This window comes from Acanthaster planci, linkage group LG02 (genome assembly GCF_054643075.1).
Source record: "Acanthaster planci isolate LZ-2023a linkage group LG02, COTS_SCS, whole genome shotgun sequence".
NCBI classification, from domain to species: Eukaryota; Metazoa; Echinodermata; class Asteroidea; order Valvatida; family Acanthasteridae; genus Acanthaster; species Acanthaster planci.
In genome coordinates this window covers 17,317,499-17,343,048 of record NC_141778.1, presented here as the reverse complement: position 1 = coordinate 17,343,048, position 25,550 = coordinate 17,317,499, and the positions used below count along the sequence as shown (strand labels likewise).

At 41.5% G+C, this 25,550-nt stretch overlaps 2 protein-coding genes across 3 annotated transcripts; one reads left to right on the top strand and one right to left on the bottom strand.

Annotated features, from left to right (window-relative positions):
- The first annotated feature begins 84 nt into the window (after nucleotides 1–84).
- LOC110984454 (microsomal glutathione S-transferase 2-like) lies at nucleotides 85–5,766 on the top strand. The gene is made up of 5 exons (XM_022244668.2): nucleotides 85–363; nucleotides 1,664–1,763; nucleotides 2,520–2,590; nucleotides 3,147–3,228; nucleotides 4,663–5,766. Exons 1-5 carry the CDS (start codon nucleotides 276–278, stop codon nucleotides 4,814–4,816), a joined length of 495 nt encoding a protein of 164 aa, XP_022100360.2. The 5' UTR covers nucleotides 85–275; the 3' UTR covers nucleotides 4,817–5,766.
- Nucleotides 5,641–25,134, bottom strand: LOC147799959 (phosphatidylinositol-3,5-bisphosphate 3-phosphatase MTMR2-like). 2 transcript variants are annotated; one of them, XM_087131871.1, is made up of 16 exons: nucleotides 24,825–25,134; nucleotides 17,481–17,550; nucleotides 16,603–16,697; nucleotides 15,663–15,773; nucleotides 15,209–15,310; nucleotides 14,469–14,552; nucleotides 14,006–14,080; nucleotides 13,598–13,672; nucleotides 12,773–12,961; nucleotides 12,122–12,213; nucleotides 11,732–11,825; nucleotides 11,251–11,457; nucleotides 10,640–10,732; nucleotides 10,127–10,240; nucleotides 9,108–9,287; nucleotides 5,641–8,488 (listed from the first exon to the last, which is right to left on the bottom strand). In XM_087131871.1, the coding sequence occupies exons 1-16, from the start codon at nucleotides 25,023–25,025 to the stop codon at nucleotides 8,324–8,326; spliced, it is 1,947 nt and encodes a 648-aa protein (XP_086987997.1). In that variant the 5' UTR covers nucleotides 25,026–25,134; the 3' UTR covers nucleotides 5,641–8,323. The 2 variants fall into 2 exon arrangements, with proteins under 2 accessions (XP_086987997.1, XP_086988006.1); XM_087131880.1 differs by lacking the exon at nucleotides 24,825–25,134 and adding an exon at nucleotides 17,873–18,261.
- Nucleotides 25,135–25,550: the final 416 nt, after the last annotated feature.

The window sequence follows — 25,550 nt, the reverse complement described above, 5'->3', positions numbered from 1 at the left end:
TATAGTTGGGACAGACACTATAGTTGGGCGTAACGAGTCAACCTTTCTGGCGGCTTCAGGTACTGAGGTGAACGCACTTTTGCTATGCAAAGGCAACGTGCATTTTGTTTTCGCCTCCACTGACCAGGGTCACGCAAAGTCGTGTCCGCGAATATTCTTTCCTCCATAACCAAGTTGTCTCTGTACCGGCCGGAGTCGAGTAACTGGGTTCGATCTGTTCTTTATCACGTTGGGAATAAATAGCTTGATTGTATTGCAAGGGCACCGTGAACATAATGAGCGCGAGTACTTTGTCACTGCTTCTTCGTGACGAGGAAATGATTTTCCCAGCCATCGTTTCCTTAATGCACGCATTTCAAATGGGTAAGCTGGAGCTGGTCAGGACATGTCAGGAGCCTTCCCTGTGCCACTGTGGCTTTGAAACTAGAAAGGGCATTTTCTTATAGACCCCTGCGTATGAAGTCACGTTAGAGTACCCCCTAGCCCCACAAATAGGGCTGGTGTGGCTCTCTTTTACAATCTGTCTCTTATCTGTTGGAGATTGAAATATGGTCACCGTCCACCTTGTGTGATATAGAGATAACAGGGTTACCACCAAATCAGTTTCAGATTTTAAACTTTTAATTCGGACATACAGGATCGACGAAAGTGGTGACACTTTTTCTCATAACCACGCGAGCGGCAAATCTGTTTTTAGCCAGTATTTGCCTACCATAGAGATAAATCATGTAAATTGTATGATTGCTCATTTCGTTTTAATTTCTATTACTACCGGTGTAGTAATAAAGTTTGAGTGGCAAACAATAAATATTTTACACAAAATATCCCGTCTTTTCAAAGTTGATCTTCAAAAATTAATCATAGTTCATATTGTCATTGACACTTAGATTTAAGGAGACATGAAATCTTATTTTTGTGTTTTAAATTGTTGAAACAAGCTTTCTTTCAATGTTACTTTGACTTTTCATTAACTACTTTGTGACAGTAAAAGGGAAAAACTTTAACATTTTGGTTTTCGTGCTCATGAGATTTCCATATTCATGAGTTAAAACTTGATGTCATCCAAGGCAAACAGTGGTGTCCCCATACACTTAGCTCTGTGTACAAATGTATATTATAAGTTTCTACATTTTCTCAGAGTAAATTTCCACTTTTAACTCTTTATCATGCTAGGTCAAGTGTTTAGAAAAAATATTGTAATGGCAAATATTTCTTCAAAACTTTGTTTGGGTTCATTGTGAGTTTTAAGGATGGATGTTTGTAAATGCTCATTGAGAGATACATGCAGTACCGTGTGGAAAAAATAAAAAAGTGTCTCTAAAATATCGTGATGAAGGGATTTTCAGAGAATGGAAAAGCTGCAGCTGCCTTGTCACTTTTAATGACAGGAAGTAGTTTAAAACACATAAATGTGGATAGAAACAAGGTTAGCTGAATGGCCAATGCATTTCTCCTATAATCATTAGCATATTTTTTAGTTAACTTGTGGTTCTGAAAAGCCAAGTGTGTTAAACAGTTTCCAGAGGTTGTACAACAGAGTACCATCCCCCAAACAAAGCACGAAAGAGAGGAACAAAAGCGTATACATTAAAAAGTACATAACAAACAAAACTAGAAGACTTGCAAAACTTAATTTGAATAGATTTTGAATTTTGTATCCCAGCTGTGATGGCAAAGGCTGTCGGGGGCTTGCGTGGTAAGTTTAAGATCTCACCACCTGCTACCAGCGGAGACCCAGGCTTTGAGAGGGGACTCAGGGCACAGTGAGTGCACAGATTTTTCTGATACAGTCTTTTACCTTATAAAGCCAAGTTTTATTTGATCTCCAGTAATCAAGTCCCAGATCTCGGGCCTTTCAGTTGTCAATTACATACATGTATTTAAGTTGAACGTAGATTTTTCTTATGGTCACTTGCAGGTTGCATGTACGTACTCATCATGCACATCTGCCAGTGCATTGAGCACAGTATGCCAATAATATGGTCAATGGAACAAGTTAACATTCTTGGCCTGGCCAACCTCATTCTTGGGACAAATGAGCGCACTGGTGGACTGACCCCATATCTCTAAGAGTTAAAGGGTCTGGAGTCCTGTAACTGAACCCTCCACACAGCTTGGTGCTCCTGTGTCATTTGGCCATCTGATTGAAAAATGTCTGAGCTGGCAGAAATTTCCTGAGTTGCCTGGTATTTAAACCATTTCATTCTTGTACCATCTGGGGGAAAAAAGCAGTACAAAGTACATGAGGAAATCACTAGAAACATAGAGGAATAGGTAAAGTTCCCACAAAAGAATCCAGCGGCATCAACCCGGTTATGAAAACTGTGCCAGTAGGAGCGATGTGACAGTGGGTTGAATCATAATCTACTTGTACATGTAGGTCTCTCAGGAAGGCAGACTAACCTTTGTAACTGCATGTTTGCTTAGCCAACATTAGCCACGTGGAAAGACATGATTCCAGTGGTAGCTTTTGATCTGATGGACCCAACTTACTCGCCACTTCTAATTTTTGTTTGTAGGCAGAACACTTTAGAGTTTTCGCCCATTTTTCTGATCCTTCTGTGGGTTTCGGCCAAGTATTTGAACCCGGGTAAGTGCTTGTCTGAAAAGTAGCTGGTAAACCCCAGTCCAAACCAATAGTATTGAGTCCCAACCAACAGTATTGAGTCCCTTAGCCCTGATAACTAAGGTTCCTAGAAGGGGTCAATCTATCTCACTATTAGCAGAGAAAAACCTTCTTGTGACTCAACCCAACATGTACATTATGGGCATGGACAGGATTTTGTTTTTGGGGGAGTGGGGGTAAGGCACTCAGCAGCAGGCAGACAAACTCTACTGGAACTTGGAAGGAGGTCAGTGCAGAGGACTTCCACAGCAAATTGTTGCGTTTTCCCCTCTCCTCCGTGTTTGTTGTTTCTTTTGTTATTTCCTTTTTTTTTCTTGTGGGGGAACCCCTCCTACGTACCCCCTTGAAGCCCAAGACCTGCACACCAGTGACTGATAACAGTTGGGTTCCTAGGGAACAAAGTGCAAAGAATTCCTTCCTGAAATCAGAGTACATAACCTGGTCCTGGTCTCTCCCATCAAATTTTCAAATTGCTGAGTACAGTTCTCCAGTCACTTGTTTCTCTCCTTCTTGTTGCTAGTCCTCGCAAGTTTGACTGCACTTCTGTACCTCAAGGCTCGCTCTGATTACTTCTCTGGGTACTGTGCCAGTGCAGAAAAGAGGTATGAATCCGAGATCACAAAGCATCATGTAGCGGCGCAAGATGGAGAACTTCACCGTGAATGTGCCCACGTTGTAATCACACGGGTGCCATTTGAGCGAGTTCATGTTAATGCACAGGCACGGGTGCTGCACCAGGCACGCACACCACATGCACAGGTGCAGCCCCTGTGCTTCTGCATTAACCTGCACTGTGCAGGTGTATCACCTGCTTGATTGGTACCCATGGGGATTATACGGTTTGGCAGAGTTCTCCATCTTGCGGCGCTGTAGGACTTTTGGTCTGAAGAGCCACATTGTAGTATGTTTAGTGGAGAAATAGATTGTGAGGAACCACAGAACACTTCCCTTGATACGACATTTCTAAGGGATGGGCACAAACACACAGAAACTTTTCAAATTTCTTCATCCAAGCTTTAGACTAAAACTGATTTCCACGTTTCTCTAGAAGGTGATTCCTACATTCTTTTAGTTTGGAAAGCACAGAATGGACTTGTGCAGCTTGTTGCATTTTGCTTCCCATTTCCTGGATGAGACTTGGACATAAAGAAAAAATCCATGAAACATCTAGCAGAGGGTTGTAACAGTGAAACAAAAAATACTCTGGGCTTTCATCAACATCTGATCCTGTAAGTCCTCATTAAAGTACCATTTTGCTCGTGGAATTAATTCCTAAAGATTTTTTCAAGGATATTGACACGGCTTATTATTAATCCTGCAAGGGATTTTTTTAGTGACCTCTGTTCACCACTTACATCAGAGATTAGGTTGCAGACCTGCCAGAGAATTCTTATCGCTGAAAAGTACTCCACTAGCAACAGTTGAGAAGCCAGGTTTCCATGGATGGCTAAACAAACAAATGCCGTTTTCAAGGCCCATTAAGTATTATACTGTACCTGTTAATCTCAATCAAAGATTGTGGTTGTTCAAAGTTCGAGGGTGAGGCCATGTACATGACAGCCACAAGTGAACTTCAACCCATGTGGCATGGTTCCACCCAAGAGAAGTAAAAAGGTCACGCTTAGTGACAACGCTCAATCTGTTCTTAGTCGCACTAAGGAGCAAATACTTTGACAATATTGCAAGCACCATGAACACGATGTTCATGGTGCTTTTTCAGTACCTGTCTATGACAGGGAAATGATTTTTGAAGGGATCAAAATGTTTGTCAAGAAAGGATTTCTCTCCCACGTGGTTCTGACGATGTAAATTTTGCACTTGGTTTTTTTTTTTGCACTCTCAGAAAACATAGCATGATCCTGGATGATTTAACCTCTGAAACTAAAGGATTTGGCGGCAAAAAACATATTTAAAACCACAAAAAGAACTTAATCCCAACAAGGTGAAATCCTCTAATTTCAATATGATTGGACACACATACACCCTGGTGGGTTTAGACCGAAGAAATCACACCACTGTTATTTCTCTCCCTGTAGACTCAGACCATTCAAACGCAGTGTGCTGATCATACAGGTTCTGTTGTTGTACAGTGCTATTGGCCTGATCCACACTGCCCTGACGGCGTACTTCAACATCAACATTCCCCAGAAAGTGGGTTTGGACAAGTATATTCCACTTGGTAAACTGTAACTCTCTGAAATAAGATCAAAACGACCGCCAGCTGTTAAGGTTCACATGATAAGTTTGCAGCTCATGGTGTTTTACTCATTTTCACGAGCAACGGTTCTCAAAACTATAATTCGAGGGAAAAATGAGATTTTCAGCTTACTGGATACAGTGCCCATGCTGTGCCATTTTGTGAAAATAGCTCGAAGAAAATGTGTGTGCACTTCTTCGAAACCAGCATGGTTTCATTGACAGCAAGCTGAAGGAGTCCTTGTTTCAGCGCCCAATTAAAATAGCTGCCCAAGCTGCAACAAATTGCCCACGTACATGTAGAGCAAAAGATTTAATTGGGCATTGAACCCAAGGTCAACCTTCATCAGGTGCCAAAACTATTAACCCCAAAAATGTATTCAGTAATGTGTTTATGGTGATGCGACATAAAATAGGCCTGTAACACAATTCCAGAGCCAGATTTGTCTGTAAGAAAATCAAACATTCCGAATGTAACTGTGAGGCAAACTGAATGCCAGTCTGAATCATTCTGCTGAGGTTGGTTAGAAGGGTCAAAAATTAGTAAAAAAAATTTTTCAGCTGTGTAAAGAATTTGCTGGTAATGCATGCTACGAGCTTCTAGTTCAAGTCATTTATTGTAATAATTTTAAAAGATAAGATGCTGCTTTCAATAAATCAGTTTATAGACGTATGCTGTTGATTTATAGCATCACTTAACATGCTTAATGTGCAGACAGAATACTTCATTTCTTGAGACCTTTCTTGAAGGATGCCAGAAGCAGAATTGGTTGAGTTTTATTTTTCACAAATGTTTAAAGGAATCTTGCGAACTGAAATCAACTTTTCATATAATTTAATTCACTTCTTTTTTGTTAATTATCTGTTACATGTGGAATAAGAGTATTAATGCCCTGTGGTTTGATAATTGAAGATGAATGAAATAAAAGCAGTTTCTGATGACAGTGTTGGCTTGTTAATTGTTTCAATCTAGCCACTATTTTCCACAGTCATTACATGTTTTTGTTCCAAACACTATTTTGATTATCAAAGAGGAACACAATTGTACACATAACATATGTATATTATATGTTCAGTTGTTGCTAAGGTAGCAACATGCTGGAACACTGTCCCACAAAATCACTATTCTTTGCGAGCAAGCAAAAGGGCCAGTAACTGCAACTTTTGCAAATACTTGTATTTTTGTCAGTACCTCTTCCTACTAAAAGGTCACACTGAAATCATACCGTATTCGCCGGTTGAACACTCGCAGCACCAATGTTGAAGTTTTTGATTTGCATGATCAACACGTTGACTAAAAGAATCACTTTGAATGGATGTACATAATTTAAAAAGTTGAAAACAGCGATTTTGACACCTAGATTAATTCTGAAAATGTGTACTTTCTTAATCCATATCGGCTAAATCTTTGTATATAAGTTACACCTACATGTACCTAAAACTACATGTACCAGATAACAAATTCACAAATGTGAATATATATAACGTCGAGTGCCTGGCAGAAGGGCGTAAGCGCTTAGGCCCTTTTGCCGGGAAGCATGATCACTAAAAAACTTTTCCCGGCAAAAGGAGGTAAGTATGCAACTATTTTATTTTAATGAAATATGAAGATTTCTTGGCAAAAAGTAAAAAAAAAAATTACCCAGTCCTTTAATAAGTTTTTCAAAGGTTGCTTTTTATACAGCCCAGGTTGATTTTGTAGTAAATTATACATCTGTTTTAACTAAATGAAGAGAGTATGTTTCTTACGCCCTTTTGCCGGGAACATTTTTTCTGCTGTGATCATGTTTCCCGTCGAAAGGGCGTAAGCATCACTGTGTCTTCAACAAAGCGCGATGAAAGAAAACCCCCCCCCAAAAAACACTTCCTCATCACAGCTATCCTCATCGAATTGGCTGTCATTTTTCGTGATAAGATGGCATTCAGCATGCAACAGTAAAATGACTGTCATGTGGGCAAATTAGGCGGTGCAATACAAACCATGTTTCATTCATACAACACGGGATGATATCAAATTAGCACTGCCGCACATAGATGTAAGATAGTCTGGTACAAGTCATGCACGCTCTATTAGCCTGAAAGGCTTAGGGTGCCAAACATTTGAAACACACAGGGGGACACTACAGATCATCATCTTCAATGGTATGGCTTCCAGGGTATCTGTACTCACAGACTATTCGAACCTCTGAGCAGCTAAACCCTGGTTTGTTCATAACTAAACTGTTTGCCAGTAAGTTTGGAATTCAAGGTACCAGATTTTACTGTGCCTCTATCCAATATGGCCCCTTAAGCTTGAGTCAAGGAAAAAAGTGAAGGCACAAAGTTTGAAAGTTGTAAAATACAAAACAAGAAACCTATTTTATATATCATAGGGGAGGTTTGCAAAAGTGTCCGGTGATACAAAGGTTTGGACAAGCAGATGCTTACCATGTTTATGAAAAAAAATAAAAAATACCGTGAACTCTGCTTACATGCCAACATTACTGATAAATGCTTCAAACGCACTCACTGGAAAGAAAAATTTACGATTCCAACAAGAAGTGAGACATTTCCCTTCGTGAAGAACACTTGGATTGTAGACTGAGCCATCCATACAATCCATTATCACAATCAGGAACAAAATATTGGCATAGTTTTGGCACAAAATATTTACTGTTACAGGTTACAGGTTACCCCCAGAAAACCCCACAAAAAGCTGTGCACTGGACATTACTTGCCAAGAGGACGAAGCCAACAGCATTATACATGCACTCACATTTTAATTCCGTAACACATCTCTTGTAAAGCAGGCCTTTCTAATTTGGTTTAAAAAACTGCTCCACCGAAACATTGTATTAATCATTTTAAAAGAGACCATGTCAAATACTAAACTTCATGTAATCACATGCTAAATATCTGTTCACTGCTCATTAGATTTTCTGGACCCAACACCTCAGCAAAATTGGCATAGGTTCTGGCCTTGGGAGCAAACTTATTTCCAAAAATAAATACAGGGCATGCAGTGTAGAACATCGCGTTAACAGTTATGTTGCTGACGTCACCTTTTTGATAAAAACAGGCAAGGTAAAAATTATTAAACAGAATTTTAGTATGTACAAAGGGAGGAGAGTTACTGTACACTGTGTAGGGCCAATATCACGGAGCCAATGATCACACATACCTGCTTAGCACAGACAGTTTTGCTTAGCAATAATTGGCTACCAGCCACAATGTCACGTGATGTACACGGCTTCCCAATGGTTCCCAGGACATTTTGGCTAAGCAAGAAAATTTGCCAAGCAAATTTCGGCCACAAGGCTCCATGGAATTTGGTCCAGAACATTTGCACTCATCTGGCATCTGAGTTTCACCGACTTTGCTAAAAAAAAAAAAAAATCCTGACATCAGCAAGACTCAACTGGACTCATCTGGATTCAATTCGAGTCAAAGAATCTCGGGACTCAGTTGTTTATATCTCCAGGGCTCCATTCACACCAGTTGTAAGTGCGGCTGTTTGAAGTCTCAGGCATTGATGGGACTGGCCACCCTCGGAGGAGAGGAGGTCCCCACCTGCCCTGCCTGCATCCCAAGATCACGGGCCTCGATCTCCTTCTGGAGTTCCTCTACTTGCTTTTGCAGAAATGAGCGCAGCTCAATCAGGTCACGATTCCTCTGGTTGATTGGCTCCTGTGTTCATTTTTTGGGGGGGGCGGAAGGGAAGAGCAAAAGTTTAACTGATTCTCAAACCAAATACGCTGTTCTTTTCCTAGCTTTGCATCTACAAGATGCAAACAAACTCACAGACCCAACAAATCTGTAAGAACACATTTGCATTGCTGAAGCTGAGAATTAACTGACTTTTTTTTGGACTTGCCACTTTGGTGACCTAAGTGTTTCTTAATTTGTCACCTCTGCTGAAGCTCAACCACCTCCAGCCAGAAAAAGGGCTATTCCCACAGGACAAGCTCCACACTTTCCCCATTTACTTCCACTCAACAGAAATCTAACTGTGGTAGACTCAACCATTCCCTTATTGCTCCCGCTATCCTGAGCGTCATGTGAACCAACGTTTGGGCCAGTTGAAGACGGTCTGGTTTACTTTTTTTCAAATGGCCTGCAAAGTACGGCTCAAACATTCAATACCGTGCAGACCTGTACTTGGCAATACACCCAATATCTTAGACGGTGCACATCACAAAGATTCCTCATGAGAAAAGTCAGGGACCGGTGCTGCAAGGAAAATGCGATGTTGTGTTCTGCTGTACCCTTGCTCTGTGAAGGGGGGTAGCTTTGACCTATGACCTACCTGGGGTCTCATTCTGGGGTTCCAGCGGATGTAGTAGCCCGTCCACAGCTCGATCCGCCTCATGCTGGCCACGGGGAACAGCACGTGCTGGTGGTGGTAGGCGGCGTACATGGGATTGGTGAATTCCTCTCTACTGCTGTTGACGTAAGACCACAGTGACATAGTCTTGGTCTTCACTTGCTGCAAAAGGGGGTCAAGGGGCCAAAGGTTAATGACAATTAACCATTCTCACGAAGCACATTCCACAAGTTTCGAGAAGCTGATGTCATTGTTGGACCCACTCAGTAGGCACCTTGACATTTTTGAAACCATCTAAGCTCCACGGAGAGTAAAAAGATTAGTGCTGCCATTTCAGACGGAGCATAGGCCAATCAACAATAGCCATCTCTGTCCTCAAAGGTACGCATTTATATCCCTGAAGGGAGAGACGCAAGTCGGAGTAAAGTCGGGGAAGGGAGGTCATCACATGCAAGCAGCTGGTGGATTCCAAATCCCTGACTTTAAGATCAGGAGCTACAAAACCTTAACCACTGGGACCCACAACCCCCACTCTTAATAAAAGTTGGGTACATAACCAGTAGGCAGTTTTGGGTAGGCCTTTACCAAGTTAAGGAGACCATTTCTTTGGTTAGGAAACTTAGGACCGAATTGTGGGGACATTTCTCTGTTCCCGTAATGTTTTCACTCCCCACAAAATAGTTGAAATATTGTGTGTATGTCCCCACAACAACAGATCAAGAATGTGTGTTCATTTTGCCTTCTTTCGATCCCCTTTTTGAATGAGACTATGACATGAAGCTATCCACAAGAACGATGAAAGGGGTGCCTTTGTTATGTCGAGGTTTGGCACACAGTGAATTAAGAAAAGTATCCAGGTCAACAGAGTGTTCTTAAGCAGGACAACAGACCAAAAAAAGCTGAAAGGTGAGCAAAGGAATCCCCGCAACGACTAAAAGTGCAGACATGACCAATCGGAGGGCAGCATTAGCTCATGAATATGCACAAGGCAGACTCTTCACCTCCTTGACCCGATCTTTCATGCAGTTGTAGAGGAAGGTGCCAAACAGGCAGCTGTAGAGGTGGTCCAGGATGGTGATGAGAAAATGCTCGTTGAACTCAAATGCATTGGGAAACTGTGATTACAAAAAGACAGGTATTACGGTATAAATACTCGTTCCGTGTAGCTTTGGCTGTGCAGACTACAGACCTTTTGATGTTGGCTATTAAAGTAATCTTAATCTATGAATGTACGAGGACGTCATGCTTAAAAACACGTATTAAAATTGTACAGCAATTCCTCTACCACTAAGCTCAGACTGTGTCACATCATTCTGAAGTTGACCACATAATTCATAAAAGGGATTCATTTCTTTGTGTCATGTGCACAACCTCCATCAAAGTATTTTGAGAACTTTTGTCACTTTTGAAGCCAGCAAATTCAATACGCCAGGGTACCCCACTAGCAGCAGGCAATAAGTTTTTTTGTCTTGGATATGGAAATCCTGTCCTATTCAAGTGACGAGAGCGCTTACTTGTACTGTGATCTGCCACACGCAATCCATGAATTGTTGGAAGATGGGAGAACGATCCGCATCAGCGTGGTTCTTATCTCCATGCCCATGGCGCTAGGGACCGAAAAAAAAAAAAACTGGGCAAATCAAAAGGCAATACAGAAGCAGAGGAATGAATTTCTCACTAAAAAGCTGGAAGAGTAGCCAGGTCTCTGCAGTGCACAAACATGACGAGATTCTCTTTTTGAAAACAATTTCCACATTTCAAAAACGATTTCCAATGTCCATGCAAGTTTCTGACATCTGCAGTTACTGCTATTCAGATGTCAAAATGGAGGACTTTTAGAAGACAAGTAGAAAAAAAAACAGTTTTGAAACTTCTCTTTTTTCAGAAAAAAACATGCAAAATAAACGTATTACTGAAATATTTGCCTCAAAAGAAAAAATATTGCTGTCCATCAATATACAAATACACATTCCATCAAGAAAAACAGAGTCCCAAATGAATGTTTGGGGCTAGCTTATTTGTGCTAATCGCAGAAAAGATGCCTGTTTGGGTACAGCGAAATTGAACAAATTGAAACCCAGGATTCTAAAGTTTTAACATGGGAGACCAATGTCGAATGGGTTACCTGAGCAAACTTGTGGCCGACTTCAATCCACTCTTTCTCAATCAGCACCTCAAAGCCCTTGATGGTCCGGTAGTAAGGATCCAGCATAAGGAGAGCCAAGGCGGTCAGCTGGGAAGTCCGGTCCCAACCGTCGCTGCAGTGGACCACCACCGAGGTCTTCTGGCTCTCGATACGATCTGCGATGCGCACGGCCCCAGCTAGGACCATCTGATCAGGAGGGTATGTGCAGAGCATGTTGAATTCCAATTTATTGTTTTCATGAAGCCACTGCCGCCTCCTTTTTTTTTAACTTAACTTTAGCAAAATGTAGCACAGAACATCTCTTGCTTATAGCACACATCTGATTCTCGAATCAAGCTGTTTATATTGCACATATAGCCAGTTATAGAAAGTATGCCCCTGCATGTCATGCGACAAAACTTGCCAGCTACTGACCATCCTAAAATCCAATTTAAAGGCAGTAGTCTAGTAATGCCCTCACCTTGATGTGTTCTAGCCAGTGAGTTGCTTCCAAGTTAGACAACCAGTGGCTATCATCTATGCTTGGGTAACAGATATCTTTGAGTTTTCGCAAACTGTGAGGAAAGGATTCAGTACAAACAACCAAGAATTAAGACTTGATTTCCCAGCTTTCAAAATCAGAGTTAAGATGCTCAGGACGGTAAAAACTAAACAAAAGAACTGAAATACGTCAATGACCTGGGCTAACCAATGGACAGAAAAGAATGTCTTGAAACTGAGTTTCGGCATTGATAAAAACTGCTCTACAACTTCTGATTTGGACTTTTCATTCAAGTCTGGCCATCCGCATTCGGTGATTCAATGGAAGGGAATTCAGAAGGCCCATCTTAGCTTGTTTGCTTCTATTCACCTCTCTCTCATGACGTGGATGTTGTGGATGTCCAGGAAGATGACTTCGGCATTCTGGTACGTATCTTCGTTCTCGTACCCGCCTCCTTTGGCCTGAGGAAGGAATAACACAGAACCATCCATCACAGAGCTTGCTCAGTTTTGAAAATAGGAAATAAAGTCAGGAATTTCTTACCAACAAAGACGGAACAAAAGTGAGACTGTCTGGCTCACTGAGGGTGAATGAGTATATTGATCTCCTCTACTAAATTTGAAGCTTTATATCACTTTTGAGGCATAGTCCTATCACTGTCATTTGAAATACACCCTGGGGCACGGTTGTATAGCTGGTTATCAATTACCTTTTTTATAATTATGGTAATACACCAGAAACCACTGACATGAAATATTAGGTTGGACAGCAGACCCTGCATGCGATGAGGGGCACCCACCAATGGCAATACGTGACTGACGACACTGTGTTGTGCTTGACCGCTGATCAGTACAATTGATCAGCGGTCAAAATAAAGTCTATCTTCAAATTTGCCTGTTACTTTACAAAAGCCTGCTGGCTGTAGTTCTAAGAAGGAGCCACTGGTTTGCTGAACGTTGTTGAAATGTGACGGATTCTGGAAGCTCTCTAGCAAAAGAGACCGGGGGGGTTGACACTCACCTTATTAGCGACGGCGTTGACACTGGGCCTGGCGTCCATGATGACCAGCTTGTGGGACTGGGCGTTGGCATCCAGCAGCATCTGGATGTACTTCTCGTCCTCCTTGCTCCGCCTCCCGCTGACGCCCACCAGGGGCTGGCTGCAGCGAGTGATGGTGGCGTGACTCTGAGGGTGGATCCACGACAGAATCTGATGCCGAGAAAAAGACAGTTATGAGCACAAAAAGGGGACAAGGTTGGGGATATGACAATTGCACACAGTGACTTTTTAAGGCTTTATTAAGATGGCTAAGGCGGCAAGAATTCTTGCCAAGATGGCTGTGGTTAGTATGTGAATCCTGCATTGGAGTTTTTGAATAATTCGACCTCTAGGAATCCAGAATTTGGGGTCCAAAACAATCCTGACAACTGACTTCCCTGGCAGAGTGAAATGGAGCAAAACTGCAGCCGTAAGCTGCCTTGCCACGCATGGCACACCATGAAAATGTGACTTGACACTACAGATAGGAGACGTCAGAGTAAGGTAATGGCTCCCTTGAATCTGACTCTAGCATCTATTTGTGACACAACTACAGCAACTGAGATTTTAAGGGAATCCTCATAATTTGTTTAATCTTGCTGCTTTTGGGGTATTACATTGCAATGATCTGTTCAGATTCTGAAAGAATAGAAAAGTGCTCTTAACGGCCTAGATCAAGGAAATCAGCAAGAGAAGTTTCTCTCATACACTGACCACAAGGAAAAGATCAACAAACTTTTCTTCAATACAGAGAGAAAAGTCTAGTTCCCGCTCTCCAACTTTCATAGGCTAAAGTCAATGACTTACTGGGATTCTGTTTTTACTTCTGAAAGCAGCCACCTGTCTGAGCAGCTCATCATCTGCTGCTGCTGGTACCGCAATCTAGACAAGGAGCAAATCAAACTGATTTACAGATGAATGACAAATTCACAATAGTGGCTCAACTATTTATCTTTACTTTTTCCTCATCACGAGGCACCAAATGTGGCTCTTATAGCTTTGTATGTGTCAAGTGTAGGAGCAATGAAATAGAGAATCAACCCTGATAGCTGTGATGGATACAGACATAATTATGTCTGAATCAACTGGCTGCGGCTAGCATTAACACACACGTCTATAAGCAGTGGCAGCAGCCACTTGCCAGTGGCTTTCCATTAATGTATGTGCTACTTCTAGCCACAGCCACAACTTTCAATTCGGACACAGCCTACTTACCACTGCTGGGTAGGTATCACAGAACTGGTAGCCTTCATTAATTTTGCTGATTCGCCAACTCTCATTGGGCAGACCCTGTAAAATAAAATACTTCTTGATAATTTTTTTTCGGGGGGACAGAGAGAGGTGAGAGTCAACCCACAATCGCAGCACGCACAAAACTTGTGAACCATAAACTGAAACTTTGCTATTGACTACATAAGGTGGATTCATAAATCACAGGTATGTTGCTGCATGATCAATTTATTATCCTGCCAGAAGTACATGGTGACGTGTCACAAAGTATCAGGCCATCGAGGCATGCACAGAAACACTGACCTTCCTCAATTGAGCAAAATTTCCCCAAACCTCCCTCGGTGGATTTTGGTAGATATACGTGGTTTAAGGTTAATCTGGAGTAGGCCTCCTGTGCAAGTATGAAAATTAGGCTTGTCTTGAGTCATATTAATGTTGAAGCCAATACCTGTCTTTTCAACTCAGCCATGGGATCGTACACAGCCCAGCCATCTTCACTGTGGAAATTTTTGTACTCAAAGGCAAAAAATGGCTGCAACAACAAGACAACAACAAATAAATTAAACACTTTCTTTGACAATGATTCGCATAATTACCATTCATTTGTGTGTTTAAAGCAAAATGCGAGAGTAATACCAAAATTCAAGTACAGCCGACGTGAATGGTCAAAATGGTGAATTTCCTTGAGCTTTCCAGAACGCAGTGGTAACATTCTGCTCGTTTCACATGACAGATGCTAAATTTCAGGATTTTCAAAGAGAGATATGAAATTTCGGAACTACCCCGAATTGCAGGTGTTGTCCAACATTCCTGAAAATGTTCTACAAATTTCCTTGAACTGTCAGGAAAAACAAAAATTTCCTGACACATAAACAACTTCAGGACTTTCCTTGAAAGGAAAAAAGTCTCACGAATTTCCAGGAGTGGTCTCAATATCCAGGATGTGTTCAAATTCATAAACATATTAGAATTCTAAGTAGTGTCCAAAAATTTACAAGCATTTCTAATTCAATGACATGTCAAACTTCAAAAAAAGTCTTAAACTTCACAATTTGTTCAAATTTTTGAAAAATGTCCGGAATCCAAAAATGAGCACGCTTCTTCATAATTTCGAAGGAGTAGTACTAAGAATACAAGGACTTTCAAGGAATTCCTTGATATACATAAGCCCCCTGAATAAAGGCTTACCAATCTGTTTGATACTGGGAAGGCGTAGGTCTGAAGTTTGTCATAGACAAGTCGCCTGGAGTGGTTCTCCTGTTTATGGGCAAATCTCAAATTACGCATGTCCTGTAAAAAAAAAAGAAACAAACAAACCCCATTAATCCATTCTTTACAGAGCTGGTTGGATCCGCAATGAATTTTTCCACAGCACTGAATTTCCAGGAGGTTTTTTCCTCTGATGATGCCAAGTTTGGGAAAGACTGGTCACAGAGCAGCCAAAAATCTCAAGAGGGGCGGACACCATTCCCCTCATGAGAACATCAGAAAATGGATCAAAGGAACTGATCAAATCTTGAAAAAAAAATCAAGATATGTTAGGTTGAACTTGAAATTACACTAAGAAAGTCTGTGAATATTCTATGATTACAAGGGGATCAGATGTCTGGTGGAGCGAAGTTTTCGGAACTTAGTAACCAACCTTGCAGAATATCTCCAGACCGTATGAGTTCTCCCCTCTACTTGTGGAGCCACCAACTTTCTCCACTCGGTAGATGCTGCCCAGGGGAACATCAAGAATGAATGGTGGCTCCTGAATCCAATTCAACCAAACAAAACAATCAATATACAACCAATTCTAATGCTATGGAATCTTTGCACCTGTCAATACCTCAACATCTATGACCCATCTGACTATGCAAGGTCCGGAGAAAATGAACTGGTCTTGAATTGACACTAAAATATGCTTCCCCCAACAATGACTTACAATCAAAATCTTAGACCAGACAATGTCTTCCTTCGTTCAACCATAAAAATAGCTATCTACTTTACCACAGACAACACAAATTTATGGGTAGCCCTAAGTGGTCTATAGTTTTTGGGACATTTATATGCATTATTCAGTGTGTTTTATGTTACGTGCCAGGTGTCATACATCTAATTATGATATTTTATTGTACATGTACATTACATGTTTTTTTATTTGAAACTGTTTTGGCTCTTAGGCCATCAGTTTCGATCTTTTATGTGAAATAAGTTTTGAAAATATCTTCACAAGTCTTTGCCAAGTTGCATAAATTCACTGAGAAAAACAACTTGGGGTTGGTTATAAGTGATGAAATGAGATAAAAAGATTCTAAGTTATTAAATAAATGGATTCCCAACATAAAACCTACATGTATATAATCAACAGGCCCGCTGACCAATAACTGAATATTTAGTTACATGTATAAATTAAAGATCTGCATTGAAATCAAACCTTATTTCTTCACACGCAACACAACTGTATGGAAAGATTTCAGGAATCAAACCAACCAAATTGACCACAACAAAGTCAAGACAAAGAAACAGAACAGCACAAACTCGAACGTAAAACCAGCACAACAGAAAAAAAGAACCAACTACAAGAGCAAAACACTCACCCTCTCAACCCCTTTAAAATACAACTTGTAGTTGGTGATACAAAGCGTTCCCCTGACAGGCCCGGTGAAAGGGCACAAATAAGTCACATCCTTCGCTGCAAACAAGGGAAATAAAGAGCCACACCAAGATAAGGTACAAGGATAAAAACAACACCAGCATGACGCCCTTTTGCTGTAACATTTTTTAAAAAGAGACTTTTCCAACAACACTGTCGTGTCAAACTGACTCTCCTTTTCCCCTTTTTTCTCTCATTCTTCCAGTTGTCAGGTTCCCTTTTGTGATAATGTGGAGGTCAATATTTTATTAATGACATGAGGCAACTCAATTACTTGTGTGGATTTACATTTGACATTCGCAGTTGATCAGAAAAATCCCTTCACGGTAACACCAATGTAACACTGCCCTTTCAATTACAGCCAGGGAAATGGCATGGACAACTTCCTATTGCTTCCTTAGATGCTCATCTTTTCAGCAAAATTCTAAGAGAGCGACCTGAAGGACTATTTAGGTGATGTAAACCTTTAATATCGAGAGTTGCATTACAGTCGTAAGACTGGTATAACCTTACGGAGCTTAAATAAGACCTGAAGGTTTGCACAGGGGGTATAGGTAAATCAAGTCGTTTGCAGTGACACCATATAGCTCGAAAGATCTCTTTTGTGAGCATGTGCAACTCCTTGTCCCAAACGTTGAGTAAACCGGCTCCTTTTGGAGCCACGCATGCTCACAGAGGAGTTCTTCCAAGCTACCTGGTGCACGGTGTCACCGCAAACTACTCGCCTTGTGGAACTTGATCTTTCAAAAATGCACAAGTACCGGTATTAGCAAATTCTATTTAAACACTTTCCTCAAGTGAATGTGGAGGCACAGCACATACCTATTCCTTCAACTCTCTCTCCCAGAAGGAGTGGCACATCTTCTGTCTGTGCTGGCTTGCCACCTGATGACTGCAAGAGACAAAAAAGACACAGATTCAATCATTTAGTTAAGAATTCCTGTTTTCAACAGAATGTACACATATCTGTAGCCTGCTTCACATCAACTGACTCTGACTGACAAATTGACTGATTCTGGCTTAGAGTAACCCACATTGCAAGCAGATACCAAAAGGCTGTCCATTTGGAGTGCATGGTAAAATGCCCGAGACCAGCAGCTGAGTTTAACATCAAGCCACTGGTGCTTCTTCGCCAAACTGTGGGCTATCCTTCCTTGACGGGGGGGCTGGGAGGGGGAGACTGTCCCACCCAAAAGGACTGATGGTTGTCTTACTTCGCAAATGGAGCAGCGACCGTCCATCCAGACCAGGTCATGCAGCCCAATGTGCAGGGCCAGTGGCTGCAGTGTGTCGTTGCCTTCGTCTGCTTCATCCGAGCTACTTGTTCTGGTGTTAGCGGCGCGATCCATACCATTCATCTCTCGATGTCAGTGGTTGAGTGAGGCTTCTTCAAGCTGGAACCTTACAGCCAGACAATGCAATCAATTCGATATAGTATCTGCACGCAAAGTCCTCTGAGATGTCCTGACTTGGTAAGTAGCATCAACAGACTGTCAGACTTAAATATTGCGGAAGACTGAAACAACAACATGAAATGGTTTTGCTGATTCCTCCGAAACTTGGTGACGCTAACACAGAAAGTATAAGTCTCCTTACTGAATTTGCCAAGCGAAGAAGCCTTGCCGGAACCATCAGAGTTTGGAACTCCACTGAGTCTGAAGTCATCTGAATCAATCCAATGGAAGTGCAAACAGAATTTCAAGCACAATGCAACTTAACACTTAACTCAGCAAGCCTTCATGTACGTCTAAGGCAGAGTTTTGAAATAGCAGACCCTTGTCAACCAGATGACGCTGGCTACAGCACCTGTCCGCTAACCCTGGAGAAACAACACAGTCTCTAGGACTCTGCAAAGGTGAGAAGTCCAGTTTGCATCCAGTCCAATTCCAATAGTTTCCAATCAAGATCTTGGAATGTCCAGCTCAAACAAAATGAGCTGCATGGTAACGGCAGATTTATACAGCACAACTGTAATCATCAAAGTTGTACACTACATGCATGGAGCTGTGAAGAACGGCTCGACAAAAACATGAAAAATCCTTGGTCATCCGTGTACGAGCACATGTGTCTGTACGCTGGCCCGGCCGGCTGCACACACTGAGTGAGTCAGGTACGAGCCAGGAATAGACCCTAAAAGATGGAGTGAGGGCTCACAGACTGCCGAGCCATAATTAACAGAGGAAGGACTTCTAAAAGGCAACCCTTTGGGGGGAAAGCCAGTTGTCATAAACAGGAGCTCAGCACCGGCCTCGGCTGTCGAGACTTTTTTGTCCCTGCCGATTGGATTTCAATCATTTTTGCAGTGCCTTTTTGTTTTGAACAATTCTTGGAGTGAGCAAGGAGGATGAAAAGATGTGGCTTTCTGTTACAGCAGATTGAATATTTCCGCCCAGTGCAACATCCAGATTTACCTGCACTCTAGTTTTTGGACTGATCGAAGATGATTGACTTCTTGGGTCACACCAGTCCAATCGACTATTCAGTCAATGGGACTTGAGCCAGTAAACATTCATGTTACTCCTCAAGTGCTCTTCCCAATGAGGTACATGACATGTACTGCATCCATACTGGCACCTAGCCCTAGTGGCATGTTGATCCTCATCCATTTCCTCTTTGAGTGCGCTTCTCTGTACTTCAATGCTCGCCGAAATGTACAGGTCTACACGTTATAAAGTAAACTTCTATTGCTATGGATACGTGGTACAGTGACTCAAGAAATATGTATCAGTATACAAGTACATTTCTAGGATCCTATCAATAAAACCAGTGCTGGTATTGAATATACCTTGATCATGTACACATACATGTACATGTATGTTCATGAATCTGATTACCATGTAGGTGTATATGATGTAACAAATATCTACAGTACACAAGTGCTTGTCAGGTCACAATAAGCATGCCTACTGGAAAAGTGAAAGCGCACCGAAGAAACTCCTGCTGGTGGGAACAGACTATTTTACTGCAAACAGGAAATTGGATTTACCGCCCAATTTCACTTGAAAGTCCTGTTTTCCAGGGAGGGTGAAGTGCCCTATATAAAAACACAAGTACAAGTGACTAGGCCTACATGAACATGGTAATGAGGATCTTCTGTTTGCAACAAACACTTGACCCAGTGCTTGCTGAAGAAACAGCCCCTGTTTTATATATTCAAGTTAAACTTTGCATCAGGTTTAAACTTACATCAGATATAAAAAAATTTGCTTTTAAATCCGAATCTTAATTGGAGTGTACGTTAATTCTGTGTATGTGGACCACTGGTACAAAAAGGGGTGTATCAAATCAGGGGCAGGGCAAACTGGAAACTCCCTTCCGCGAACGATGTTGCCCTGTTTTTTGAAAGAAAAGAGGAGAGCACCGACATTTGAGCAGTACTAGAATCTTCCCCAGGTGGAGGAGATGTTGCTACAGGAACGCATTACAGATTAAACATATTTGGATGCTAGTTTCCAGACAAAAATCTCCACTAGCACTCCCTCATCTGGACTCGAAACCTGCATGTACATGTAAGTACATGTATGCCATTGCAATAGATGAACTTGTAATGGGATGCAGCTCAGATGTCACTGAAGTCACAGAGGTTACAGTCAGGACACAATAGTTTATTTCCTGGTGTGGCTGATACAAAGTACTGTTTATTTATAATAAACTTACATAATTCTTAATACAAGGGGAGGACGATGGTTAAAGGAAGACAGTGTAAGTTCCAACAGTGTTTCCATTTAAGCGTTAAGCACACAAGCCTTTACACTGCTTCAAATTTTCAATTTCTTTTTTGTTATTTTTTCTTTGAGTTCTGAATGGTGGAATGACCTTACATGTACGTCTTCTGTTGTTTGTCATGTACATGTACAATCTACTGGTACATGCACATTGTATACAATAACCGGACCTTATCATCAGATAAGATCCTTGGATAAGATCCAAGGATAAGATCCTTGTTTAAGATACGAACTTGCTTTCAACAGTGCTAGTCCCCGGTAAGATGCATGTATTATTTATTGTTCATATTGTATTGAGTGAGGTCATGAAATACTCGACTTGATGTCTGCGGCAAAGTTTGCTTTAATTTCTTGAAAATGTATGGGAAAACCACATCGGGTGTTACACTGGTACTCATGTGGGAAAGAGTTCCGTTTACCGGTATGGAAAACAGTTGATGCCCCTGTGCACAAACCTATGAGGCTTGTCTGAAAAAACCCTAAGTGTTTTCTAAGTACATGTAAATGCTGTGGAAGTTTCTTAGCTAAATTCACTTTTTAAATTAAGACATGTTATCCCTTTCTGATAGCTGTTTAATAGGGACGGGCATAAACGAATGAGGGCGCTGTTCATTTAGGAACTCATTTTCTTAATAGAAAATTGTGGTTAAAATTTGTTATTTTCTGCATGCTGTAACTCCTCTATTTACATGTAATTTCCAATGTCACAATTTTTGAAATTTCGAGTTAAGATAGCATAATCTAATTCATTGAAATAAGGCAGGAGTAACAACTAAGATTTTATGGAAATATGAATTGTAAGCTTCTTGGTCAAACTCCACACTCATTTTTGTGTACAAAGTAATCAGTTTGCTCTGCATTATACCAGTACCTTTGTGGTACGGCCCCTAATGTCACACGCTTTCATTTTTCACTTCTTGTATCTTAACAGAGCAATATTTTAAGCTCAAATTTCACAGTCAATGAAACTTCACCAAGTTCACCAACTTCTACTACTGTGACTCATAAATCTCGATTTTCATAGTGTACCTGCTACAAAGTTTGGATGGGATTCTGTTTAAGCCCAATTTTCTGATTTTTGTCCGATGTGCAAAATGAACTCTTTTAAAATGTGCCTCCAACTAGAAAAAGAAGTTTCTGATAAATTTGTGGATGGGTATTTGAGTGGCAGTAATGATGGTTTAAAAGAATTTATCCACTTGAAAGGATTCTGTAAATGTTTCTGTGGGATTTTCTGAGATTTTTTCAAGTGCGCCCTATTAGGGAACACTCGGCTGATTTCGTGCCCAGTTTTTGGCTACCAACCGTTTCTAATTTCGAGTGAAATTTTATGACACTGCAATTGTTCACAAAGGTTTAACATCATGTACCATGAAGGGAATACCAGTTTATAACTAAATGAGTTCTAAGTTTTTCAAGAAAGAGGTTTGGCAACGCTGTATGAGGAAAGTCAAGTGAACGTCGAAGTGCGCCATGTTAGGGGATTCCACCATCCAAAAAAACATCTTAAAACATTCCTGCTTCAAATCACTTTTACTTGCTTTGCAGAGTCTGATCCAAACTTATAGTACCTCAAAATATTTCCTATCACATTCTCTCCAAGATTACTTCAAAAACAGACAGAAAGAAAAATTTGAAAACTGATTAGCCTCCCTGGCTGTTGTACAACATTTTAACCCTAACCCCCCAAGGGTTGCTGGCCCTAACCTTCCCCATTCACACAAAGTTAAAAATGGGACTTTGTGCGCAGAGGCTGTTGGACTTTGTTTTTCTGAGATACGCCAAACCAAATGCAAAAGCCAGCTGTTATGGGCCTACCAGACCTATCCCCACAGAATTAACCACTTTACCACCGTTTAATTCTGTGCGGTTGGGGAAGGTTAGGGATGAGGGAAAAGTAGTGTTTTCCACATGCAGGTACATGTATGGAACTCTTTCCCTCATGTGAATGGATCACGACAATGTGACACACACCGATAAAAGTGTGTCATGACACCAACACATTATAAAGAAGCCAATCACAGTAACAGTGCAGATAACTAGCACAACTACATGTAAACTATCTTTTTTAGACAATGACGATTTAACGCATACATGTAGAGCTACATGTACATGTATAAAAAATATAGAGCGCTGACTCATGTACCAAGTAATGCCAGCTGGGCGCATCCATGTTTGTGCACAAACCTATGGAAAGCTCGAAATTTTGTGCGGCTTTTGTATTTGGACATATATCTGCGTCTGTATTCTAAAACATAAGTCAACAAAGCTGATACATATACATAAAAGAAATGAACGCACAACCAGTAAGTGAACATTTCATTTTGCTCTGCGTAAACAACACAAATGCGTGCAAAGTGTGTGCTGCTGGTGATTTTGCCATGACTTTTTAAATTGGATTCTAGCGGTAGGCCTACTCAATGCGCGTTACATTTCTGATTTGAATGTTCTACGACTTACATGCACATGGACTCAAACTATCTGGCCCCAGGACGGCGTCAAATTTTCTCCGGGCAGAGAATGAGAAGTTAGCACTCTAGTAATTTAATATAGCTCTGTGATTTAATACTACCCCCAGAACTGTGGGGTCCGATGTCTACCCCGCTCTCACGAACCCCTCAGAAAACAAGCTTTTTTTGCCAAAGGCTCTACATGACCTTCAACGGGACACAAACAGGGATTTTATTCTAGTTATGTACCCATAGAAATGCTGCTCCATTTCCCCCAAGAGTTTTATGTACGATACATGTAGCTTACATACATGTACCTTTGTTCTGAGTACCAAGAAAAAAACGGGCCAAAACCATGTCAATTTAAAAAAGGTACAAATATTTCCCGATCAGTGTCCGAGAGTCGTGCGGTTCACATGTGTACTTGTAAAGACAAGCTGCAACCAAATGGTTGACTACGGCTGCGATCGACACACAGGACATGGAAATCGGCTGCAGCTGCTTCCAGTGAATGTGTAATTCTTAGCCATGACTGGAATGATTGGTTGAAATGGCAGTTGGCTGCACCGCGCGGCGGGGATCACACGGACCAATCACAGGGCTCCTCATTATTTATGCCTAAAAAGGCTGGAACAATAAGCAACGGCTGTTGGGTGCCATGTACGTGAGCACTGATGCTGGTCAACGTGGCCAGCCATCATTGCATGAAATTCAGAATCTTCACTGTACAGTCCACTGTGATGGTGGGAGTTACGTCATGTTTTCATTTACTTCAGAGTTTATAAATTAATGTCAGTTGTAACTTGTCCCCCCAAAATAATTTTAATAAGGAAAGCAACCACCCCCCTATTTAAAAATGAGACCAGAAACATTTCTAAAAGAAATAAAGACATAAGTTTTATTAAGTACGTCCTCCATAAACGTTACTAAACAAAGTCATCATTCCCCACAAAATGAAAGGGTCCCATAACATTTTCTCAGAGCCATAAGAATAAACTGAAGTCCCCCCCAAAAAAAAAAATTACAGACACAATTTCGAGTTAAGTAAAGTCCCCCCCAAAAAGAATGTTAATAAGAAAGTCAAGCTGGTAAACGGTCGGGTTGTTTGACATCCGTCACACCCGCGGCAGGCAAGTGCAAAAAATTATGCCGACGCTCGAGATCTCTCCAGGAGGTTTTGAAGATTTTTCCTTGATATGTTTGTCAAATCTAATCTTAAACATACTGAAAAGGAAGAGCTGGAAAATTACCGGTAAAACCAAATTACGAACATGAAGGTATGAGTGGTCTTAACTAGAGGTACACGTACGAGTTGTCCAAGGAACGAGTCGCACAAGGTACGAATTGACTCGAAAGCTTGTGTCATTGCTTTGAAAGAGTGGTCACGTTGCGACAGCCCGTTCACGTGCATGGGACTCAATGGCTGTTGCTTGTCATTCCTGTCTTTCGGGTATAAATAATGAGGAGCCCTGTGATTGGTCAGTGTGATCCCCAGTGCTCCACAACCAACTACCATTTCAACCAGTCAGTCCAGTCTCAGCTAGGAATTACACAGACGTGCAAGGAAAGCTGCAGCCATTTTCCATGTCCTGTGTATCGATCGCAGCCGTAGTCAACCATTTTTGGTTGCAGCTCGTGTTTGCAAGTACATGTATACATGAACCGCATGACTCTCGGACACTGATGGGGAAATGTTTGCACTTTTTCGGAAATCGGTTTGGGCCCGTTTTTTTTCTTGGTAGGCTACTCAGTACGAAGGTATGTAAGCTGGGGGAATGGAGCAGCAGTTATTTGTACAAAACCAGACTAAAATCCCTGTTCGTGCCCTGTTTGGGTTACATGGTTAAACATGTTGTTAAACGTCATGTAGGGCAAAAAAAGGCTTTCCTTCTGTGGGGTTTGTGGGAGCGGGATGGACGTCGGACCCCACAGTTCTGGGGGTAATTTAACGCCACATCAGAACCAAAAATAGACGCTTACATGTACCGTACCTTTGCGTCATCTTGCTCACGATCAAGACGATCAGCCGCAGGTTCCGTGGAGGCGTTGTCAGCCGATGGTCCGACCTGCGCCCGCGACACAACTGGGATGGGAAGCGTCACGTTGTCCAAACTCGACCCACTGGCTTGACGAACGTGTTTTGATGGCTGTGGTGACTCTTCCACTTCTTCTAGGCTTCCATTACTCTCCATTTTAGTAGGTTTTTTAGCTTTGAGTATTCAACTACAAATCCGCAACACGGAATTAACTGGATAGATAGACCAAAGGCTTGGAGTTAGAGTTTGGTTAGTCGCGGATGCGCCCTCACTTGAAAAATTGCTGTAAATGAACACGGGAGGGCGGGCTCCACACACTATTGTTCGCACCACAGACTTCAATAAAAGTGGTTGGCACAGACCACACAAATATAAACTCACAGATATTGTCTGTGATTGTTGGAAATGCGCACTCGATGAGCACATTATATCGAACTACATGTAATTGTTGCATTATATTTTTGGATTTTTTCGGACAATTGCATATAAAACAGAGGCTGCGCTAGGGGTAGGGGTAATAAAACTTCCAATCTTGCCCCCACCCCATTACCTGAGCCGGATACGCCACTAGCACGAAGTATGTATGAGCTACATGTATTTTTTTTACCAACGTTACAGTACTCGTGCGTATAATAATAGTCCATTTCTCAATGAGTAATACATTGGGGTACGGATATGAAA